Raw genomic sequence first — 23,134 nt, 5'->3', positions numbered from 1 at the left:
ATTTATGAATAAAATATAAACTTTGTTGATTTTTTTAAGAAAAAAAATTATTGGCCTAATCAATACTTTCATTATTTTGGTTTATCTTTTTTGTAAAAATTATAAAAAATTATGAAATTTATATAAAAATAATTTCATTTTCATATTTTTTATTTTTTATTTTTTCTAAAACAATAATATTTTTTAGATGGTTTATACATTATTTTGTTTTATTTTTGGGATTATGACGTACAGTTTGTGTGGACCTCCCCGACGGTGGAGGGAGAAGCATAACTTGACTCGAGGAAGGTGGCGCGATTATTGTAACAATTACAGTGGCAGAAGATGATTGGGAAGGCTAACTGTCAGATGACCTCGCTGCAATAGTGGAGCTAGCAAGAGCAAAAGGCAAGGATCCCGCCACCTTAGCGGACCTGACAAGAGGCAGTGCTACACTTTGCACTAGCAGTTGTAATTATGCTCTTAAATGTGATACCTTTTTTATCCTTAGTTCTTCTTTCCTCTTCTTGCTGCTCTTTGTCTTTCCCTTTTGGCGGTGTTGTTGATCTTCTAAAACAAACAACTTTGTTATTCCTATTAAAGTATTATTGTTCAGTTTGAATTCAAACTATTGTTATTTTTTCTATAAATAGAAATTAATAGGTAGGTTAAACACACCTCTAGTATGCATTCGTATTCTATCAAAATATTATTTTTAATTAAAATTATTGTTATTTTCTCTATTAAATAGAGATTAAGTACTAAATCAAACACATACTTTGTATACGTTGATGTTTCATTAAAATATAGAGAAGTTATTTTCTCAAATAAATTTTATATTTTGTTAGAGTTCGTCTTTTAATTTTAACTTTTAAAGTTACATTAAAGTGTTCATCGATTTGTAAAAAGGATTCACACTCTAACAAACCGAAATTAATGATAGCGAAAAAAACCGAGTAATTAAAATTCAAGAATAACTTAACTTGTCTAATCCAAACACATGTAGCAATGGGATAATAATATTTATGGCTATAAACATCACAACCATCTGTTTTAAAGAAACTTTTTAAAATTCAGCCCTGAACAATTTCACTGTTTTCAAACCTATTTTTCAACAACTCTATCTTGCTGATAGTCCAATTTTTCCTTTGCATTGACTTTCCGAAATTTTAATTAATGATTTCATATTTTCAGATTTCATATTCTTTAGTCTTCCCTAGTTGCATGTACGAGAAAATATTTAAAAAAAATAATAAGAGGTAAAATGTATCATGAAAATTCTTATATTAAGAAGTTAAATTATATTATATTATATTTTTTGTTAAAAAATAGATAAATTAGTAAATTAATCATTTCTGTTAGAAATTTCATCTATTTCTACTATTAAAAATATATTTGCTATTTGATCTAACTTACAGAGATTAATTTACCTATTTTTTAATATAGAAAAAAAATGTAATCTGACCTCTAATGTAAAACCTTCTATGGTACTTCTAACTTAATAAGACAATAATATATTTATATTCTTGTATATATATTATTTTTTAATTACTTTTAAACCATAACATATTTAATAAGATTGATTAATTAGAACCAATTAATTATATTCTAATGGTTATTGTGCTAAAAAAGTAATAAAAAAAATCGAATAAAATTTATTTTTCCCATTTTAGTATTAGTGGTCTATTAATCATACCCTAGAAACCAATGTATATGAACTAAATTTAAATAAATAACAAAACAAAAAAAGCTAAAGTCAAATGGCAGCCGCTTAGGTCCAGAACAAATAGACCATAACTTAAGTCGATCTTACTCCCCAGTTATATTTAATAATTAAAGAAAGATTATTAATCATTTTCTCAATAATTGCAATATTCGAAATTTATAGTTATATTTTTTAATAATATTATTTCTAAAATTTGAATTTATATTTTCCTCGAAAAAATATATTGTGCCTTGACACTACACCCAATATTTAATGATAACATTGCAAAATTCGACTACCTTGACTTAAATTGTATGTCCCAATGATCTTGAATATAAAGGTGTATGTACTTTGTTATACAATTTATAAATTATTGGCTGCATTTGGTGCTTAAAACTTGATTTTTTTTTCTAATTTGATATTTAAATTTTTTTGGCCCAGTTTGGTAGTATTTAAACTTGACAAACTTTCCTAATTGGTACTTAAGTTTTTTTGCTCCAATTTGGTACTCGAATTTAACACTTTTTCCTAATTTGGTACCTAAGCTATTTTTTAAGTTCAGTTTGGTACCCAAACTTGTTAAATGATATACAAATTACCTAAGAACACTAATGATATTAAAAAATTAATGTTATGCTATAAAATATCGTCACTGTTAGAGGAAATTCGTGTTAAAAAATTATACATTGAATTATACTTAACGAAATAATATTGCATAAAATATTGAATAAGAAAAAAAATTTTAAAACCCAAAACAAAATAAACTCATTTTTTTAAATTAATAAAATGAAATAAATAAATTAAACTAAAATTAATTGAATATTTAAAATAGAAAAAAGAAATATCATATCATTTACTATATGTCGGTTTTACTTTGATTATTTTTGATACCTCATAAAATATAACATCGTTAGTAATTTGTATAACGTTTGACAAATTCAGGTACCAAATAAGATAAAACAAAGATTAGGTACCAAATTAGGAAAAATAGTCAAGTTTAGGTACCAAGTTGGACCTAAAAAAAGATTAAGTACCAAATTAAGAAAAAGTGTTGAGTCTAGGTACCAAATTATGAAAATTTGTCAAATTCAAGTACCAGTTTTGAGCCAAAAGAAATTTAGATACTAAATTAAAAAAAATATCAAATTTAGATACCAAATATTATATTAAGCCTAAATTATTTATAAATTTGCAAACATCTAAGTTGAAAGATATTATATATTATAATCTATAAATTATTGCAATAACAATATTATGAACTAAATTAAAATTAGATGAATTTTTATAATATTGGTGAAATATAATTCTTTAATAAAGTAATATTCTAGTCCAACTTTGCTTCTTCTAATACCTCACAAATAAAATGGGTAATAAATAATATCTTTCTTTATTTGTAAAATTATTTGATAATTTGATTATCACATTTCTTTTCTTTTTTTTTGGTTTGTTGAGGTGGAAGAAATAATATATAAAAGGTGAAAGTTGAAAATATTCCTTAATCCTTACTTCCCATATTATAAGCATGAAATTTAGGTTAAGCTTTGGCTTTGACTTGGAGCATCGAAATTATTTGTTAACATGAATGAAGATGATGGTGCCAAGACGAAAGTGACAATCAACTTTTGAATATTCAAAGTTCCAAAATTTCTCAAAACTCATTCATTAATTCACACGTTATTTATCATTCACATCCCTCATTTAACATTAATATAAAAGTTTATTTTTGAATATTCAAAGTTCCAAAATTTCTCAATATAATAAATTTAGAGAGATTATATACTTTTTGATGTATATGTTTTATGGGTAAAAGTATTATAGAAGTTTTTGTATTAGGGTTAAATTACATTTTTTTTTATTTAAAAAATAGATAAATTAATTCTTATATATAAATTAGATTAAAGAATAATTTGATCTTTCTGTTAAAAATTAGAGAAAAATATTCAAATTGTTGAAATCCGAGCTTTGTAATTATTTTTTTTAAATACGTTATTGACTAGTACATAATCAACTATTCTAAGCGGAATCGTTGATTATTTCAACTTGTTGTGGATCATGACTTAACTATACAAACGCTCACGTCATCTATGTAAAATACAAGCGCATAGTATTCTACCTTAGTTAATGTTTAAAACAAAGACACGTAGTTGCAGTATGAGATCCCTCAACTATTGTTTCACACTTTACCTACTGAAAGATGGACCAAACTGTGGAATCTGATATGGTTGATCATCTGCTGACATCACCAATTAGGAATCCCACTTCCATTTCATTCAAACACCCTGCGAAAATAAATCAAAATCAAGGGAGTTTAACTTTGTTCTGTTGGTTTTTAACTGTTTGAAACCTTAGAGGTGATAAGCCATCGGCTTAGTGATGAAGGCGAATTCCACTGCAAAAACCATGGATGTAATATTTATTGCCTTCTTACCACTATATGAATGTATCTTATTGAAATTTTAATTGGGGGTTAGATATAAATATTTATCTTATAAAATGTTCATTTTCGTATGTGTATATATTTATGTTGGACATATCTATTAAATATGGATATTTTAGAAAAACAGAGAGTATAGATGACTGTTTACATCTTTTTGAAAGATAGATGGGTTTAAATGATTGCGAACTAGATTTCAAATAGAAAGCTTACAAAACAATATGGGGTATAGGGACATCAAAGCTTATACTTCGAGACGTTCTTTGATGCTTGAATTAATGAAAAAAATATTGTAATATTTTTAAAATATAAATAATGTTTCAATAGTTATAAAAAAATTAGAAATAATTAAAAATTATATTACTAGATTATTAATCAAATATTGTCAATAATAATCATAAGATCATTTTTATCCTCAAACATAGTAGATGATAAGGTTGTAGGATATCCAAAAGAAGGCAATACATAGCTAGAATGAATCCTTAAAAGTCAGTTCTCCTTTTATAGTCAAACCTAATCTTTATTCCTCCTCAGTTGTGACGTATATTTGTGTCATTCCCTCTATTGGTTTGTGTATCACTCACTTGTTAGTATGTAACACTCTCTTGATTGGTTGAAGTGTCCTTATCTTGGCATGACTTAAGCTGGGCCATCCTTGTTTCGTAAGGTTGCACCTAAGGACTGTGTTTGCTACCCTACCAAACCTATGGTTGATAGGGTTCTACTACAAGTTGTGGGAGTAATAAAATAAAACCCAAGTTGTTTGTCTTGATAGCATCCCCCGAGAGATTGGGCTGTACCACATTCCACGGGAGCAATAGAATAAGTTATAAACCTTGGGCTTTTATTTTATTTTTGTCCATTGCTCATTTTGGTCACAATAACATTGATAGTGGCCCCTACCTTTTGCCTGCAGCTTTGTCATGAACTTACGCTGTGTTTGGAGTTCAGCCTTAATTCCAAGAGGTACAGTAATTCAAATGTTTGGTTCACAAACTTGCTATTATATGGAATGGCCTATTACAAGCAGACTGGGAATACGGCCAAAATAGCCATTTTGGGTACCCCTTCAGAATGGCTACTCCATACCCTAACGAATAGCCTCCCCAAATAAAATTCCTAGAATACCCATGCTATCAACAGTAACCTGATTCAATCAAAACAACATACTCATAAAAAAATATAAAATCTGCAAATCGTTAGTATGAATCAGAAGAAGAGAGAGGTTTTATGGTTATGCATGCTAAAGTGGTTTGGATACTTGAAAAATTGCAGATGAGAAAGAGGTGAGGAAGAATGACACGTCAATAACCAAAGCAATCGGAGCGATTTCCAGCAACAAAAAGAGGGGATTTTGTTGACTTATTTTTGTAGATTTGTGTTTTTGCGGTGATTTTTAGAGAGAATTAATTAGAAAAATTGAAAGAGAAGATTGAGATGAAGCAAGAGCCAAAATTTTAGCGCTTTCTAGGTGAGGCACAGTGGTCGGCGGTGGCAGCAAGCAAAAACTTGTTGGAAAGTGCAAATATAGGTGTTCTTGGGTTTTTTGGGGGGATTTAGAAGAGAAAAAAATGAATTAGAAGAGAAGAGAAGAGGGGAGAGAATCTAGAAAGAGAGAAATAATTAGGAAACTAAACCCTTTTTTTTTTTTGGTTAAAATTAACAAACTAAACCTTAACTTCCAGAAATAATTTTTAAATAAATTATATACAAAAATATTTTCAAATATATATTTATGATATAAATGCATTTAACTAAATAATATATAAAATTATTATTTTATATTTAATATTTATTTTTTAGTATCTACCACTAAATATTTAAAATTTTATTATATTAAATATCATTTTAAACTATTCATATTAAATAATTTAAATTTTAAAGATATATAATTATTATTTTAATAATCATATTTTAATATAACTGTAAAAATATTTTAATAAAATATATTTAAAAATATAAAAATTATGATAATTATTTTATATATATTAAATAATTTATTTAATTATAAATTATTAATAATTTAAATAAAATGTTATTTTTAAGAATAAAATAGTCTTTTTAATATATTCCTTATATATTCTTTATATCATTATACCCAACCAAACATTTACATTCAATCAACCAAAGAATTTATTCCCATTAGATAATTATTCAATTCTTGCTCTATTCCATTCTTATGAACTAAATAAGATTTAAGTTTTTTATTGAAAATGAATTTCTTTGAACGTATCATTTGAGCTCGTCTTTTCATATTAACTTTTAAATGGCATTTTTCAAACTTATGTAATCTTTAGTCATATGACCTATATCATCTTAAAATTCATAGTGCATTCTAGAGTTCTTTTGACTTCAATCACCGTACATGGTGTGCAACTTCTCAAGTAACCCTTCATGATAGCATGGATAATATTGATTTTGGTGCTTATTCTCACTGGTCAAAGCCCTTAAGATGTACTATGGCCAGGAAGCTCGACCAGCATGTAAGAATACTAAGGCTGGTGAAAGCTGTAGGAATGGTTGGGATTGCGCACTGGCATTGCACCAACCAGGGTCGAACATGGATTTTCCTTGGGTGTAGCTCTAAGGTCAGTAGTAGTCGCTGGTTGTCGTGCAATAGGTTAAATGACAAACTTTGATTAGCTCACCACAGAAAGTATGAAGAAAGGTGGAGATATCAATGTTAGAACTCCAAATATAAAGGAATCAGTATGGGGAGCATTACCAGCGACAGAGAATGTAGAGGTAGACTTCCAAGTCGAAGGAGTATTTATAGGATGCAAAAAAATATCCGAGGCTAAAAGGGAAAAACGTAGAGGTATAAGGATAGTGTTGCTACCCCTAAAATAGTGGCTGCAGAGGTTGCATTCCTATTGTGGTGGAGGACATAGCTGATGAACTAGATGAGCTAATGTTGGCAGAGGAAAACGCACCAGGAAATATTATATTGAGGTCGGTGGCTTTGCTCGTAGGCTGGGTGGATACCATAGAAGGCGCAATACAGTTGGGTTGCATGGGATCAGCGCTATTATCCTGAACAAGAGGCATATTGGCCATAATCACACCTGTGGTTAAAGGAGTTGTTTCAGAGGTGGTATTGGTAGTAGAATCTTCTTCAATGATGCGATCTATGGCTTTTTGCTCAAGGTTCCCACAGACAACGTTAAATGTTTATCTCTTTTTGGGAGATAATTGAGCTTGGATGATTACGGACTAGATTTCAAAGAGAGGACCTACAATTCAAGATGCTCTCCAATGGTAAATAAAAGGAGATGAGATTTTGGGATGTAAAAGAAAAAAAGGTAATATGTAACGTCCCCTGATCAGGCTGTGCTCAACGACTCCTTTTGCTGTCCTGCTTGATTCAGGTACCTGACGATTTATGGTGCTTATTTTGAAATGCCATGTATAGCACTGCGATGAAGTATATTTATATCTTGGGCTGCTTAGTTCTTGTGCTTTTTATTCTTAGAGACTAGTATAACACTAAGGTTGGATTACTTTCACAAGCCAATTTATGGGTGTTGATCACCTTGTTGTCTGCTAAGAAAATCAATTCGGTCCTTGGACACACATTTATCTCTCACCAACGGAACTTCTTCAAAGATCAATCTTTGATAACACACGTTCCAGTTAAAATATACCTTTGATTTTCAGTATTTCAATATGGTGCTCCATTTTTTGCTTTACATTCCATCATTTCAAGAGAAGCCCTCGAAATAAAACCTTCTCTGATTTTTGTTTATGCTTATAGAATGTCACCTTTTCAATAGTTCACAAAAAAACTATGCCTCGGGGATTCTTTAACAAAATGCAGTAATCAGCACCAAAGATATGTGTGAATATATAAAATAAACCAATATCATCCCCAAATAAGTACAAAGGTAAAAAAAAGAATGAATTACAAGAAGCAAGAAAAAGAAATAAAGCAAATACAACTATAGATTATGCACACCCAAAATCAACACTCACAGAACAGACAAGCTAGCCTAGCATGTATATCTTTTTTCATTGGAGTTATGCCTCAGAACCTCTATTCAAAGCTCTCTCCAACCTTTTCTCAAATGGTGTAGAATGCCAATTCACTTTCTTATCCTGCAAGCACCAAATGGCAGAAAAATTCTCAAATCAAAATCCATCATCATCAAAATAAAAAATAAAGAAAAGGGCTTCCCTCGTCTTTTCACTTTACATTTACCTCTCTGTACTTGCTGGTAGTGTTCGGTATTCCTTTGAAAGAAGCAGCTGAGTTAGAGTCCTTGGTGGTGGTGCTCTCATGATTCCAATAGGTTCCAACAGTTCCAATTATGGGCATCTCATCTGGAGTTGGACTTCTACTTGGAGACCTCCTACTAGTTAAAGATGATGCTGAAAACTTGTTGATCTCTTCAAGTGTTAATGCACCCAAAATAGGCCTATCTTCAGGGCTCATCTTCATAGAAACCGATGCTGATGAGACGCTTCTCTCGGGTGTACACGCATTGAAAGTGCTACTCTTTTTGACCGGTGTGGCTTCTCTTGAAGACAACCAGTTGGAAAGACTGGCATCAACTGATACTTCTTCACTGAAACTGAACGAATGTTCCTTGGAACTACGGCGGAAGCTAGACGAAAGCCCGGGCTCTTCTTGCTCCAAGCTGAGATTCTCCTTTTGTGGCTTCAATGGTGTTGACCCTTTGGCTTTCACAGCTTTCCATTGAGCTAGATTTTCAACAGGCTTCAGAACATTACCGTCCCCAACTCCTCGAACACCTCGAATCGAACCGATTGGATTTGATTCTTCCTCCTCAGTGACCCTTCCAAGGCCATGAATGCTCCTATCACTTGATTGGAGAGCTCCGTCATCGACACCAACATAATCTTCAAGATCATCCTCGTCATCACCTAAATCACTTTCTTCATCATAGTCGAATTCGTCCTCTTCTTCATCGTCACTTTCTCTACAGTTCTGATACCTATGATTAGGAGGGTAAGAAGTTGAGCTAGACTCAGAGGAAGCTTGTGACTCCCTCGGTTTAGCCAAATTCTCTTCTTTCACCTTCCCTTTCTTTCCCCCTTCTTCTTCATCATGCAATTCAAAATCGTTACTTTCATCAACCAAAACATGTTCATAGGTCTTAATATTAGTGTCAAAAGTTACTTTCTTTCGAGTACTTGAACCCGAACCCGAACCCAGCTGCTCCTCTGCCTTACCATCTCTAAACTCCCAAATCAACCGCAAAAGAAATTATTATATTAAAATCTAATTTCATCATTCTAAAAAAGACAGAAAAATAAACATAATAACCCATTATGTTTACTCACCGAACTTCTTCCACCGGCTTTATAGGCGTTTCCAAGCTGCTCTGTTCTAAAGAAACTGTAGATTGAGCAATGTAACCAGCATTTCTCTGAGGAACAACAAAAAAGAAGAAATGATAAGCTTCATGCAACCAAAATTTCGCAGATTAACTAAAATCATATAAATCCCCATAAATAAAACTTACTTGCGATCGATGTTGGACCTTGTGCCTCTGTTTTCGATTCTTACGATCTTTGGAAGAACCAAAACATGCAAGAAAACAACCCATTACAAGAATATCTCTTCGACTCTATCAAGAAAAAAAAACTTCTTTTCTTTTTCTTTTTTTTTCGTGGGCTTTCTTTCTTTGGAAACAAAGAGAGAAATTCTTTTGTTTGGGTTAACGGGTTTTCATGGTTTTGGAACAGAGTGAAGAGAAGAGGAGGAGCGTTTTGAGGGGAGCGGTAGGACTAAACGAAACGACAAACAGTTTTGACGTTCTGGGAGTTCTTTTTTTTGTTGATATTATTATTTTATTAGCTTCTGAGAGGGAAAAAAAGGAAGTGACCGTTAAAAATCATGATTGTGGGTTACAGCCTGTAATTTTGCTTTTGTTTTTATTTTTCTTAAAATTAAACTAATAATTGTAAATAAATAATAATAATAAAGCTGTCTTGACCGTTTATATTGCCTTGTTGTTGATAGGTCCCATATTTGTTTTGATGAACGTGCTAATTTGGTTAATTAATTAAAATATTATTCAAAATCATTTGATAAATTTTTTTAAATATTATTTCTTATTAAAATTATATATTTTAACCCTTATTTCATCCTTATTTCATTTTTTTGGGCGAAATTAAAGAAAGGGCCAGACTCCCCTAAATAAAAATTTTTTTATTTAGATTTTTTAAAATTTTTAAATTTTAAATTAATAAAGATAAAATTAAATTTTGTCCCCTTAAAATATAAAAAAATTAATTTAATTTTTTAGAAATTATAAAGAGATAGATATTAAAGTGATGAAATTATTATTTTTACGATACTATTAAAGTGATGAAATTATATTTTTACTATCGTAAAAATAATAATTTAATTTCGACCCTTAAATTTTTTTTAATTTACTTATATAGAGTAATTGAGGCAATATAATTAAGTAGATTCTACAATGAAATAAATAACCTTTGTTTTTATTTATTTATTTTATCACCGGGAAGGATAAAGTGAAATGATTTTGATGGATCAAACATTGATTTTGATCAAGAAGCTGCAAAATTAATGCATGGGAGATCTCTTCATAAATACGATCTCGATTTCTTTGATTTTAAGATAATGATTAATTAATCGGATTTACTTTCATGATTAGATCATTACTAGCAGGAATTCAGGAAAAATAGGGTGTTCTCGACAAGTAATTAATGAAAATAAATTACTGGAATAATTTTGATTTTGTTTGCTAGTGCAATTTTTTTCAATTTATATTTTTTCAAAATCGAATAAAAAAAGAATAAATGAGGTGAGAGAGGCTCGAACTCTCGACCTCAGGATTACTCAGATAGCTATGAGACCTACGCGCTAGCCAACTGCGCCACCACCCCTTTTTGCTTGTGGAATAATAATTAAACTAAATGGCATTTAAAATTTTGCAATCCACATCAACAACCCACTTTCATGCGAAGTGGCTCGAGTATCGTGGCGCATGGTCGCATCTTCACTTGAGTGACAAATGGTGTTCTTTTACATGTTTTTCTTCATATGTTCTAGATTTGGTGAAAAATAATAAACCAAAGCTAAGGATTTAAGGCAATTTGAAGTCTTAGGTTCCTACCATATTTGTTTTTATTTTGAATTTAAATTTTTTTTATAAACTTCATATCAAAGTATAAAAATAAACACATATTTTAATTGTTTTAAAATTTAATTTTTATTATATATTTTTTAATCAAATTGATTTGTAATACTCATTTAATCAAACATTTAAATAATAATATAAATATTAAAATTTATATTAATAAAAAATATCAACTAAATTTTAAATAATCTTTTTTATCAATGGGCGACCATCAAATAATCATAATTTAAACCTAAGATTTTATATCAACAAAAATTTAAATCATTCAGATCATTTTCAACTACACTTGCCATTAGTAATTAATGAAACCTTTTAATCATAACCTATTTGTTCATAAAGAATAAATAACACAAACATTATAATTCTAAGTCAAATTTTATTATTATTTCATGTAATATATGTAAACTTTAGTCTATATATTCTAATTTAATTATTTTTGGTCACTGTATTTTTAAAAAATTGAAAATTGAATTTTATTTTAAATAATAGTGGTTAAATCAATTAAGTTAAATTATATTATTTTATTCAACAAACACGTAAATCACATGTCTAATGGTATATCAACTTATTATTTCTCATGTATTATTCACAAACAAAATCATAATATTTTAATTAATAGATTACTATTACGAATCAAGATTAATTTTAAAAAATATAAAGACTAAAAATAATTAAATTGAAATATAAATCCTAAATTCACAACTTAAATATAAAACAAAACTAATAATAAAATTTGACCACGATGAGTGAAATTTTAAATTTTAAAAATTACTATCACTAAAATTGACTAAATTGGACCACAAGAACTAAATAAACAAAGCAAAATTTAACCATAAGTTTATGTTGGTTTTGTTAGGTCGAGTTGCACTAGAAAGAAATAGAGTGCATGAAGTTCGATGAAAATGGAATTTAGCTACAAAAAAACACGAGGAAGAAAATTATATATGTTTGTTCAGAAAACTATTAAAGGTTGATATAGAAAAAATAATTAATAATTCAAACTTGCATTGCTATCCACAGTATAAATTATTATTTCTGTTGAATCAAGTGTGTCCTTCAAAAATCTCATCAAGTAAAATCCTCTGTATCTTACATTCTGTTATGGCAAAACAAAAATGGGTTTTCTTCCAGATGGATGATTTTCACATATATCATTTCCCTGTGACCACTTTGTTTATGGTATGAGGTATCCCCCCAGGGTGCTTCTTTCAATGGCTTTTCGCTATTGCAGAAGCAACTTCAAACTCTGTCAACTACCTTTCCATCACCGTCTGGATCAGTAATGGCAGAAGCAGTGGCATTAGCATTACTGTCAGCATCCTCCTTAACTGGGAGACTTAGCTCTGAAATGGATTCTAGCTCATTGACATTAGAATCAATGGCATCGGCCTCACTGCCAGCATCCTCCTTTACTGGAACACTAAGCTCCGAAGCATCACTCGTACCATCAGATGAGAACGGATCTGGCAGATCAGTTTTCTCCGGTAAATAAAGTTCACCGGCTGCTTTGGTAGTGCCGCTCCCGGCATCCACATCTTCTAATCCAACTGCAGGAAAATCATAAACGTCAGCAAGAGATAATGAAACTTCAGGAGGGATTTCTGCTTTCATTGCTGTTTCTATTGTAATGGCAACTTCAACTGCATCCATGGTTGGTGAATCCTCATCCAACACCACTAGAGAATCCTTCATAGTACTTCTACTTTCAACTGCGTCCATGGTTGGTGAATCCTCATCCAACACTACTAGAGAATCAGTCATAGTACTTGTACTTTCATCTAGAACAGGGTCATTTGCCTCATTTTCACATGGTTCCTCCTCCAAACCATCAGTGGAATCACCTTTAGAAATCAATTGCATCTTCTCAATCTCCAGTAGCTTTTGCATTGCTTCATTTGCAGCATTTCTAGCCCATCCGTCACCATCAAAATCTCTGAAGAAAAGAAATGTGTTTAAGGGATTACAACTTCATCCAGAGAATAACTGTGTGGCAAATACAACCGGTGAAATTGTGCATAATTATCAAAAGAAGTGTGTGGGGGAAAATGACTCATCGTTACATACAATAGAAGTAATAGAGAGCAAAAATAATCATAAAGAAAACCTGAACTCTAAATCTCTCAAGCCAACTCTGTTTATTAGCTTTTAGAATATCATTGAACTTGGAAATAAAGTCGCAAGATTCCAGACGGGTTGGGATTTGGGACTTCGTCAGGCTCTTTTACGAATACAACCTTCAATGCCTCTACATGCTTAAATGACTGAGTAGTTTTTATCTCATAGTACGATACTATGCTAGGATCAGATGAGAGAATACTTTTTTGGAGGCTCTTTTAAGCATGGAAAAATCTGTAAACGAAAAGGGGGACCCAATGTTTCTACCATCAGATATTCTACAATGATTTGAAATATCACCTCTCAGGATCAAGTCCAGCAGAAGTAAACGCTGTATCAACAAGGCTTTGGAGAACCAAGGGTTTCTTGGAGAAGTATCCTCCATACTTGACGATTTCCACCAGAAAATGCATGTCCAAGACAAACTGTTCAGCAACAAGATTTGGCAGGTCACTCAGCTGATAATGATGCATATATTGAAAATATAATGAAGCTATCTACATGAAATCTACTCGAGCCACTCCAGCATATTTCTCTTACATAGAGACAGTTCTGGTCCAAAGGCAGGTAAGAAACTAAAAAAAAAAATGTAAGAAGGAATTTAAACCATGTTTACCAGCTTAAGTTGTACACCATTGACTCTTTAAGTTGAATTATTCATTTATAGAGGAAAAACATATGCTTAGAAGTCTCAAATTCTCAGATTGATCCATAACTTGAAATTTAATTCTTATAAATATCCTAATTGAAGGTACAGTGCAGAAAAATATTTTAGGAACTTTAACTGCAGTACAGAAAACATGGAGCCAATATCTGTTGTCAGAGCCTTCCAAAAAAATTCTGTTGTTGTTGGGGGTGGGATATAGAGCACATGTCTATGTTACTTGGACTTGGGCCTAAGTATCAGATACGGGTATGTTCCGAACACAAGTATGTTCAATGTTTTTTAAGTTTTTCTGTGTATTTGAAGGATCATACCCCCATACTCATATCCAGATATGCATTGGACACAAGTGTTGGACATGAGTACTTAAAGAAAATTAAAGTGTTGGAGCAGCATAAGCTCATGTGATAAAGAGAACAGGATAGGAGAGTTAAAAGCTTGAGGTTTCAAGAGGAATAGGCTTTTGACATATTCAAATAGCGGAGAAGGTTTCTTTTAATATAGCCAACAGGTTGGAAAAGGAAACATGAGTAATTTGAAGGTTAACCAGTCTTTACTTCCTGCAGATTGTTGAGATAAATGGACCAAAGGTTTGTAGATATCCACATATTAAATTAAAAATTTTGCTCACTAAGTAGAAGTGGAAAAAATGTTGTGCAATCTACACTTCTTAAGATTAAACAACATCAACTGATGCAGATGGTGGTGTAATAAAATTCATCTTGAGGAATTTTCTGGAATTACAATGAAAATACCTGACTGATAATGTCAGAAAGCTGAACAGGTGAATCCTCTTGTGTATTTCTCCAAATCTCTTTGTTGTTCACAATCCAAGAGAATATAGCCGCTATCAACTCCCTTAATAGCTCCATCAACCAATCCTCTTCAAAGACGTTGTCTTCATCAATTTTATCAACTTTTCTTAGTTCTAAAAATAGTACCTGCTTGTAGCAAATCAAAATAAAAACCATAGGAAACAAGATAGAAACTAGGTCCTAATTGTCTCATCGAAGAAAAGTAACATCTAATGCATTAAAATCATTGTTTCTACTTTCTTTTTCACAAGATTTGAATCAAATATGCCATTATCTTTGGAAATGTGGAGAAAAGAACACCTATACAAAGAACAGTCCAAATCCAACAAATCAAATATCTGCATTATCATATGATTAGAGACAGTGGCATCAGAAGTCCTAAACCAAGCTGGAACCTGAAACAAGTACCATGAAGGCACAGTCTGGTTATGAAATTTCACTTGTGATTATAGTGTAATGTTTCTTCCCCTTTTCATTCCTTTTCCATGTGAACAAGACATAGGTACCAACATGTTGGAATGGAAGACGAGAAACAATCATATAAAGTTGTCAAAGGGATAATGCCAGTTTATTAGAACATATATATTCATATTTGTCACATCCTATCCAGAAGAAGCTAAGGTTACCTGAAAAGCAGCAGAGGGCATTGCACCTTGAAAATTGCTAGGCTCTTGTTGGTTATCACTGCAAGTTTCTACAATAAGCTTAGATCCAGTTTCAGGGGACATCATTCTATTTATAAATTGCTGGCAGAAATGAGCTTTGAGCTTAGCAACAGCCTCTTGAATGAACAGTATACAACCATCAAGTTCCTTTTGTAGAAAATCAATTGAGTTTTTCTTCCCTAGCTTAGAATTCAGGTGACCAGGACCCCTTAAGAAACTTCTAACAATCTTGAAGAAGAAAAGCTGTAGTGTTGATAAATTAGCCAGCACAGAAAGCTGTTGTGGCAATGACTTTGCTAAATTTCTTCTAGAACCCTTTTCAGAAACATGTGTTTCGAAGGTAATTGCTTTCTCTAGAATGGCTATGTACTCTGTGAAGAGATTCATGAGTCCTTTAAGGATAGAACCTTCCATTTGAATGGCAAGTAAGGGGGTGACGTCTGCTATGATAGCCTGGAAAGAGGAAAAGCGTATGCATAAAATTCAGTCACATGTACAGGTAAATATAGCACAATAGTAGGGGGACTCAACTGAACATACTGGAAATTAACATCCCTGGTGAACTATCCTTCCTTTGACATTTAAGTACAATAGCATTCCATGGCTTCCCAAAAAGCTGTGGTACACTTATAAAGGGAATCCAACAAACTATGAGGCCTAAACTTGCTGACTATGGTGCTGATTTTCAGGGTATAATCATATCACAGGCTTAAGGAAAAAAATAGGTAGCTATCTCTTCCTTACTATAAAAGCAAAAGATATAGGCAGGTAGGTACATGGATTTATAGGCATCTATTTCCATGCAGTGAAATTGATTGCAGTTGCTTAATATGTTAAAGAGCTTGTTTTGAAAATGAAAGCCATACTTGTTTAGGCCTTAGATAGGAGGCAGAGGATGAACTCAATTGCATGGATACTTGGCTGTTTCATTATATTTTTGCAGACAAATACAATTTACCTGTTAAGAACTGTACATAACAATATGCATGCAGGGCTTACATACTCGTCTAACATTAAATCTAGAAAAGAGATAAAGCAAACCTGCAATAGTGTTATGAACTTCCGGCCGCTGTTAGTGAGTATACAATATTCTGGCCGTTGACCAGCAACCATATAATTGCCTTCACTTAAAATTCCTGAGATAAGATATCTACCCAAAACCCAATCATCAGTTGCCGTGAACATACTGATAACTTTCTTAAAATGGTCTATGTGTATCAGTAAAACCTCTTCCATACAAGAACGAATATGCTTGATCAAATATGGCTTGAGGAATAGTCTTTGAGATTTTAACAAGGAGCAATATGACATTGCAAACTGCATGGCTTCCACAGCTTTTGATAACCCTTCAGTTACATCAGAACTGGACCTTACATATTTATTAAATGAAGCAACGAACAATTTGGTTTCTTCCCGAGCCCATTGAAGAAGTTCTGAAGCCTGGGGAGAAGTTTCTCCATATAACATCATAAAGCTCCTTGCTGCTTGAGAAATCATAGAAAAGACAAACTTTGCAAGATTCTTAACATATAAGCCATCTAAAAAGGATTGTGAACTCTGAAGATGATGCCTTCCAGTTGCAAGTCGCAAACGGTAATACTTAAGCAACAATTGAGTTGCAAGATGACTGTCACCAAGTTTACAAATTCCAACTAACACTTTCTGAAGTTCAGCAGCAGATATTCTCGTGTTTTCAGCCGACAGTGTTAGCTGTAAAGTAAGCATTGCCTTTTTCTCAGCAATCGCTGAATTATACAATAGTAACAAGTCCACAGGAGAATTGTCTTCAAATTGCATCCTTTGCAAATTATCATCCGCCCTTTGTATAATAGCTATTGCTTCATCCATCCTATTTTCTATCATAAGAATATCCAATGTTTCTGAAATGCTGTTGATATGAACAGCCAACTGACTTTGAGGAGTTGGTTCAGAAAATTCAGATTCTTGAATAACTGAATCAATTGTTTCCTCTGATAAAACTTTTAAATGAATTCCATCTATAAGGTCCTTTACAAGCTTCTTTTGTGTCAAAACTTGGCCTTTTAATTGCATCAGTTCATTTTCCATACCTCTTACTTCATCAAATATTCTGCATGCGAATAATTTAATCAAACTTAAAAGAAGAAATCAAATTTGAAATTAGATAATTAAACTTGATAGTGGACACTCAAAAATGAAGAAGAATATTACCTAACAAATGATGAATAATTAGAGAAAATATTCGTGTGGAAATCTTCGTCAGATTCCGTCTTTAGCTCAAGAAGCTCCGAACAAAGATGCTTAATTCCCTAAAGTCGAATGAAAATTCACCTCAATATTTAGAAATTTCTTAACAAAAAAAAAGGGCAAGAAATCAGTTGGTATTACCTTTCCAGTCATGGACTGGAGCTCGTTTTCGCTGTCGAGGTCGCTGGAGACGGAGGACATGCCGGAGCTGGTTTCGGAATCGGCGGCATCCTCTATCTGCTGTCGATTTTGTTCTCGGAACCGGAATCTAGTGGCGGAGGTTGAAGAAGATTCCATAGAAATTGATTTAACGTCAAAGAAAACGTGATTTCAATTCCAAATGGCGTGAAGAAAATAAAAGCTGTCTCAAAGACTGGCAGAAGTGTGACGCTTGGAGCTTTGTGACGTCGTTTTGTGCCCATTGCCGTCGAGAGACAGGGAAGAGTCAGCTTCGGTTTCTTCACCGCTTTAAACTTAATATTTCAGTTGTTTTTTTTTAAATTCTGTTTCTTTGTTTTTAGCACCGGCTATTGTTGTTAGCTAAACATTAAACGCTGCCGTTTCCAGTAAAGTCTAGTTCGGATCGGGTTCGAGTAATGATGCGGGCCACTTTGATTTTTTTTCGACTTAAAACATTTCATACCACTTAGAGCTGTCTACGCTTGGCCAAGTAAAAAATTTAAACTGGGGTTTGGTCGGATTGAAAAATGATTTTAAAATTTCACTAAGTTGGATTAAAATAAAAATATTAGAACTCGAGCCTGTCTGTCTGAATTAAAATTTAATATTATTTTTATATAAAAATAAATTTATAAAATATAATACATCAAATGTATTAAAAATTAAAATAAATGTTTCTCAATAAATGAGAAAAATTTTAAAAATATATACTTAAATAACACTAAAATAGTAGCAAAATCAATAATAAATCAAAAGTTATACAATATCTAAATAATAACAACAAAAATAATAACAATATAATAACGAAATGATAGCAAAAAAATAAAAAAAACAGTAGCAGAACAGTAAAAAAAACAACATTTTTTGCAATTTTGAGCTAGGCTTGGGCCAAAAAGCTTACCCAAGGCCCGGTCCATTTAGAAAACGGACCTTATTTTTTGTCAAACTCATTTTTCGAGACTATATTTTTACTTAAATCTTCGCACTTTTCGAGCGACCCAACTCATGGATAAGTTTAATACCACTTAATAAAATCTAATTAGGCACAAGATATAACCTGGCCCGCTCCTAATCAAACTCGTATTTAAACGCAAATCAAATCTAGTACGTAGTTTTCAACAATACAAAAAAATATGTCCCAAGCCCCTTTGGATGAAAAAAATTTATGTCAAAAGTTTTGGTTAGAAATAGTAAATTTTAAATATCATAGTGTTTTAATTTTAAATCTTGTATGTATGTTATACAAAAAGATAAATTATAGAAGAAATAAGAATACAAGGAAAGAGTTTTTTGAGTTTTTAACTCTAGGAAACTAGGTTCATTAATAAAAAATAATTCCTAAATCTGTTCCAACTCCATTAACAATATTGTCAACAAATAATTTAAAATTATAAAAATTTATAATAAAAGAAAAAACAAAATATAAAATAGAGATGAATTCTCATACAAATTGTCATATTTAAAATTTCAATATTTTAGTCAATTTTTCGATTAAAAACAACAATTTATTTTTTTTAAAAGGTTAATGATCAAATCCAAGTCTTTGATTAAAAATTAAATTAAAAAAACCAAATTGAGCTTAATTTCTTATTATTATATGCAACTTTTAGTCAGAGTTGTTAACGTTGAAATTTCATATCTGAATCCAATACTCAGCCCTAGTTTTAGCTGATACAGCTTTTAGTTAAAGTATTTAGCAATAGAAGGGCAAGCGCAATCCAAGCCTTCCCTTTTTGTTCATTTTACCACCACAAGTACAATTTTAACAATGCGGATCTTATATATTTGAATGCGATGATGAGTGCATAAATCGACAGGAACTTGACCCTATTCTGCAAGCAAGTTAAAGCAAGAAGAGGCGTACAAGGGAAATTGCCGGGCTTACTTCTCAATATTTAAGCAGAACTGCTAAGGAGGCATGCAAATATAGTCCAATTCATAATCTCCAGTCCCACAAGAATGTACCAAGTTCGTAAAACAGAAGACAAGCAATAAGGAGAGTGAACAAGAAACAGAACACTACGAAAACTTGGCTAACTGTTCTTCTTTATCTCGAAGGCGTATTTGAGTTCCATGTGACATCTTCGGTCATCATCCTCGAACTGCATGGAAGCATAAAATCATGTACAATCATTATTGCAAAGAATGCACAGAAAAATGCAGTACTACACTTTTAGATGCTTTGATCAAACACTAAATTTTTGTACTTTCCAGAGAAGTAAAGTTTTCAAAGACAGACAAGATATTGCATGGCTTGGATATGAAACTTTTGAAAACAATATTAGTTTTACCAAGATTTATACACAAAACGAAACAAGCAGGAATTCCTCGGTGTTGTTTGTAACTGAAAATGGGTTCACTTTTTGACACATATCGTCAACATAAATGATAATATCAGCTTGGAGCATTAGATTTAAATAACAGAAAACCCAGACATTGAATAACATCATATCCAGCTCAAAAAAACAGTCTTTATTTCTAGATTGGTTTAAATAACATCACAATCTCTTTTACTCTGAGAGGATAAAAGGTCAATGTTGCACAAAATTTGACTAAGGTAACTACGAAATCTGTTGCTAAATATGATAACATAATCTTGCTTCATACATGCAGTTACTCATTAATTACAGGGTGCATGCATGCATGCATCCTTCCATTTATGCATACGTACCTTAAGGTTTGCAGAGTAAATTCCCCTTGCCAGCACCCCAGATGGTGTAGTCTCTTCATCCAAAACATGCACATACGGTTCTCGCTGAGGAGCAAAAGTACCCAGCATCCCTTTGTTTTGATCAACTGACAAGAAAAACCGTAAATTAAAATATAAACCCTCACTCACTAAAACAACAGTTATTATGAAATACAAAAGCATGGTTCATTTGAGTTTATAAGAAGCCATGGGTTAATAATCTAGATAGTATAAGACAACAAATAAATAAATGTGTGATAGCTAGTTAATCTGTATTACATTAATTCTTCCCAAACTTGACCTACAATGGAAAACACAATCAGAAGAGCCTATGCCTCCTAGTAAGTCTATGAAGAGCTTCTGTGGAAGGAAAAACGCTTATAGAATACATGTGCATGCCTCGTCACTTGCCTGTAATCGAAGCGGACTATATAGTATTCAACCACCCACAAAGTCCCGTATCAAATTTATGCCGTTCAGACAGATATACACAATCTTGGCTTACCATGTTAAGAATATAATTAATGCAACTTCAATGGAAACAGAAAAATTGGAAGGTTTCTTTTTCCTCTACCTTTAAGACCTGCCTTCCACACAGTGTTGGAGTACGTTAAGCCAGAAACAATGTTGTGCAGGACACTGAATGTTAACTTAAGCTGATATCGAGATCCTTCCTTGAGAGTAAACAGGACAAGGCCTTCACGATTCAAATCCAATGGCAATGGATAAGAAACTTCCTCAAGGTCATTCGAAATGATTCCTATTGAGTGAAACTTGACTTCAGGTTCCATTTGGCCTAGAAAATCAGAAAATATAAAACACTAAACATAAAAATAACTTGGAAAAACAAAATTGCGGGTGTTTCAGGATAAGTAAAGACGATTGCGTAAAAGCAGAACATAAGTCACTCAACAGATACCATTTAGGTCTTCTTCAACACAACCAAGAAGCTTCTCCTTCCATCTCCTTAAGCTGTCATCATCCTGCAAGAGTATAATAAGTGCCAAAATGAATTTGGACCCCCCCCCAAAAAAAAAATAAGTAGCTATCGATCAACATAGGTTTCATTATTATCAAAGTGCAAGAACAAACCTTCAAGCTATGTAAACCATACTAAGGGATTGGTGTTTGAGTCTATATGAGTTTATCTGACGCAAGTTCTCTCAATTTTTTCAAAGGTTTTTTTCAGGAGAATCATACTCATATCTATGTTCGAATAGGTATAGGAAGCAAGTGCGAGACACGAGCATTCTAGGAAAATGAAGAGACTAGGTAATATAGCCTACAAAAGGCACTAGAGTCAACCAAAGCCGTCAGGGAAAGTGATGGAACTTTGATATAGCATTGTTGAAAGAAGGTTAAAAGTAACACCAGTGCATGAAAAGAAATTGAATTAAAAATCTAGATACTGTAAACCAAGGAAATAGGGGAAAAAAACAAAGATAAGTATTGCAGAAATCCCACACAGCTTAAATTTCACCAATTGACTGTGGAGAAGATCAGCATTTCAGCTACTAATATAAAACCCAGAAACCAAATAATGCAGCAATAGAAAAAAAGTTCCAGTAAATGAGCTTTGCTGTACTAAACTATGTAACAATTCCAGATCAAAACTCAAAAGAGCCCAAGTCATATATTAGAGCATGGATACATAATAACCAAGCCTATAAACAACGTTAGGTTCAGAAAAAAATGTGTAATCAGCATGCATATAGTATATGTCTCACCTATTTTTCCTTCCAACCAAACAGCATCCCTTAATGGGGTGGGAGAAAGAAACAAAAACTCAAAAAAATTTCATGGAATGAAAAAACCCATAAGTAATTCAAGGCCAAAAAAAGATTTTTTAACTCAAAAAATTCCAAACAAAAGTGAGAAAATGCAAGAAAGTTCAGAAATGAAAAGAAACCAACAATCTATCTTTAAAAAAAAAAAAAGACCTTGTCTTTCTCAATCTGCTCCTTGAGAGAAAGGAGCGGACCAGGTACAAAACCAGCCAAAGCTCCAGCACCATCTTTCTTATCATCATCATCATCATCATCATCATCATCATCTTCATGATCATCACAAACTTCATCAGCCAATGGTTTCTCACTCATTTCCCTTTCTTCTCTCTGTTGCTTATCCTCACTAACACCTGCTGACGGCCCTGCTTCTGCTCTTTTCCCACTCTCCATCTCTCTCTCTCTCTCTCTCTCTCTATTTTTCGCTACAGTGAATGAACTCAAAGCCCAAAACTTAATTTTGATACAAAAATAACAAAAACCCTTTTTTTGGTTTAACAAGAGAAAAATGTTTCTTCAAAAAAAAAAAGGAAAATTTTTCAAAGCAGGAGATTTAGAATTTCAAAAAAGCGAAAGTGAGAAAGAAAGAAAAAAGGAAAATGGACAATAACGTATTTGGTACATAGGCACAAAGTCAGATACGTCCCCATGTGGTAAAAACACTCTTAAATTTCGTTATTACAAGATTCAGTTTATGTTTGTTTGTTCCTAATCCTCCCCGTCTTGTCTTAAGTTTATATTGCCTAAA

The 23,134-nt window shown here is 32.2% G+C and overlaps 3 protein-coding genes and 1 non-coding gene across 4 annotated transcripts; all 4 read right to left on the bottom strand.

Annotated features, from left to right (window-relative positions):
- Positions 1 to 7,940: 7,940 nt before the first annotated feature.
- Positions 7,941 to 9,918, bottom strand: LOC107924690 (uncharacterized). The gene is made up of 4 exons (XM_016855241.2): positions 9,605 to 9,918; positions 9,423 to 9,508; positions 8,317 to 9,316; positions 7,941 to 8,213 (listed from the first exon to the last, which is right to left on the bottom strand). The coding sequence occupies exons 1-4, from the start codon at positions 9,686 to 9,688 to the stop codon at positions 8,136 to 8,138; spliced, it is 1,248 nt and encodes a 415-aa protein (XP_016710730.2). The 5' UTR covers positions 9,689 to 9,918; the 3' UTR covers positions 7,941 to 8,135.
- A 990-nt stretch (positions 9,919 to 10,908) lies between these two features.
- On the bottom strand, positions 10,909 to 10,994 carry TRNAM-CAU (transfer RNA methionine (anticodon CAU)). Its single transcript is given in 2 exon segments — positions 10,909 to 10,944; positions 10,957 to 10,994. It is a non-coding gene; the product is annotated as a tRNA-Met (tRNA).
- Positions 10,995 to 12,254: 1,260 nt separating this feature from the next.
- On the bottom strand, positions 12,255 to 18,223 carry LOC107924726 (exocyst complex component EXO84B). The gene is made up of 7 exons (XM_016855299.2): positions 17,875 to 18,223; positions 17,698 to 17,795; positions 16,549 to 17,596; positions 15,469 to 15,960; positions 14,783 to 14,968; positions 13,664 to 13,788; positions 12,255 to 13,181 (listed from the first exon to the last, which is right to left on the bottom strand). Exons 1-7 carry the CDS (start codon positions 18,028 to 18,030, stop codon positions 12,488 to 12,490), a joined length of 2,799 nt encoding a protein of 932 aa, XP_016710788.2. The 5' UTR covers positions 18,031 to 18,223; the 3' UTR covers positions 12,255 to 12,487.
- Positions 18,224 to 19,774: 1,551 nt separating this feature from the next.
- LOC107922815 (rho GDP-dissociation inhibitor 1) lies at positions 19,775 to 23,134 on the bottom strand. The gene is made up of 5 exons (XM_016852987.2): positions 22,543 to 23,134; positions 21,522 to 21,585; positions 21,177 to 21,398; positions 20,585 to 20,709; positions 19,775 to 20,015 (listed from the first exon to the last, which is right to left on the bottom strand). The coding sequence occupies exons 1-5, from the start codon at positions 22,777 to 22,779 to the stop codon at positions 19,947 to 19,949; spliced, it is 717 nt and encodes a 238-aa protein (XP_016708476.2). The 5' UTR covers positions 22,780 to 23,134; the 3' UTR covers positions 19,775 to 19,946.

Source organism: Gossypium hirsutum, chromosome A11 (assembly GCF_007990345.1).
Source record: "Gossypium hirsutum isolate 1008001.06 chromosome A11, Gossypium_hirsutum_v2.1, whole genome shotgun sequence".
In the NCBI taxonomy this organism is placed as follows: Eukaryota; Viridiplantae; Streptophyta; class Magnoliopsida; order Malvales; family Malvaceae; genus Gossypium; species Gossypium hirsutum.
The sequence above is the reverse complement of the archived record's forward strand: the minus strand, read 5'-3'. Positions and strand labels throughout refer to the sequence as shown.

Excerpts from the sequence above, each read along its gene's own strand:
- LOC107924690 (XM_016855241.2), bottom strand. The coding sequence starts at position 9,688 with ATGGGTTGTTTTCTTGCATGTTTTGGTTCTTCCAAAGATCGTAAGAAT. Across the intron at positions 9,317-9,422 it reads AAGCCGGTGGAAGAAGTTCG|AGATGGTAAGGCAGAGGAGC; the intron begins GTGAGTAAACAT and ends TTGGGAGTTTAG. Across the intron at positions 8,214-8,316 it reads CTACCAGCAAGTACAGAGAG|GATAAGAAAGTGAATTGGCA; the intron begins GTAAATGTAAAG and ends TGGTGCTTGCAG.
- LOC107924726 (XM_016855299.2), bottom strand. The coding sequence starts at position 18,030 with ATGGAATCTTCTTCAACCTCCGCCACTAGATTCCGGTTCCGAGAACAA. Across the intron at positions 17,796-17,874 it reads TCCAGTCCATGACTGGAAAG|GGAATTAAGCATCTTTGTTC; the intron begins GTAATACCAACT and ends ATTCGACTTTAG. Across the intron at positions 13,789-14,782 it reads TTTCTGACATTATCAGTCAG|TTTGTCTTGGACATGCATTT; the intron begins GTATTTTCATTG and ends GTTGCTGAACAG.
- LOC107922815 (XM_016852987.2), bottom strand. The coding sequence starts at position 22,779 with ATGGAGAGTGGGAAAAGAGCAGAAGCAGGGCCGTCAGCAGGTGTTAGT. Across the intron at positions 20,710-21,176 it reads GTGGAAGGCAGGTCTTAAAG|TTGATCAAAACAAAGGGATG; the intron begins GTAGAGGAAAAA and ends TTTTCTTGTCAG. Across the intron at positions 20,016-20,584 it reads TTTACTCTGCAAACCTTAAG|TTCGAGGATGATGACCGAAG; the intron begins GTACGTATGCAT and ends GCTTCCATGCAG.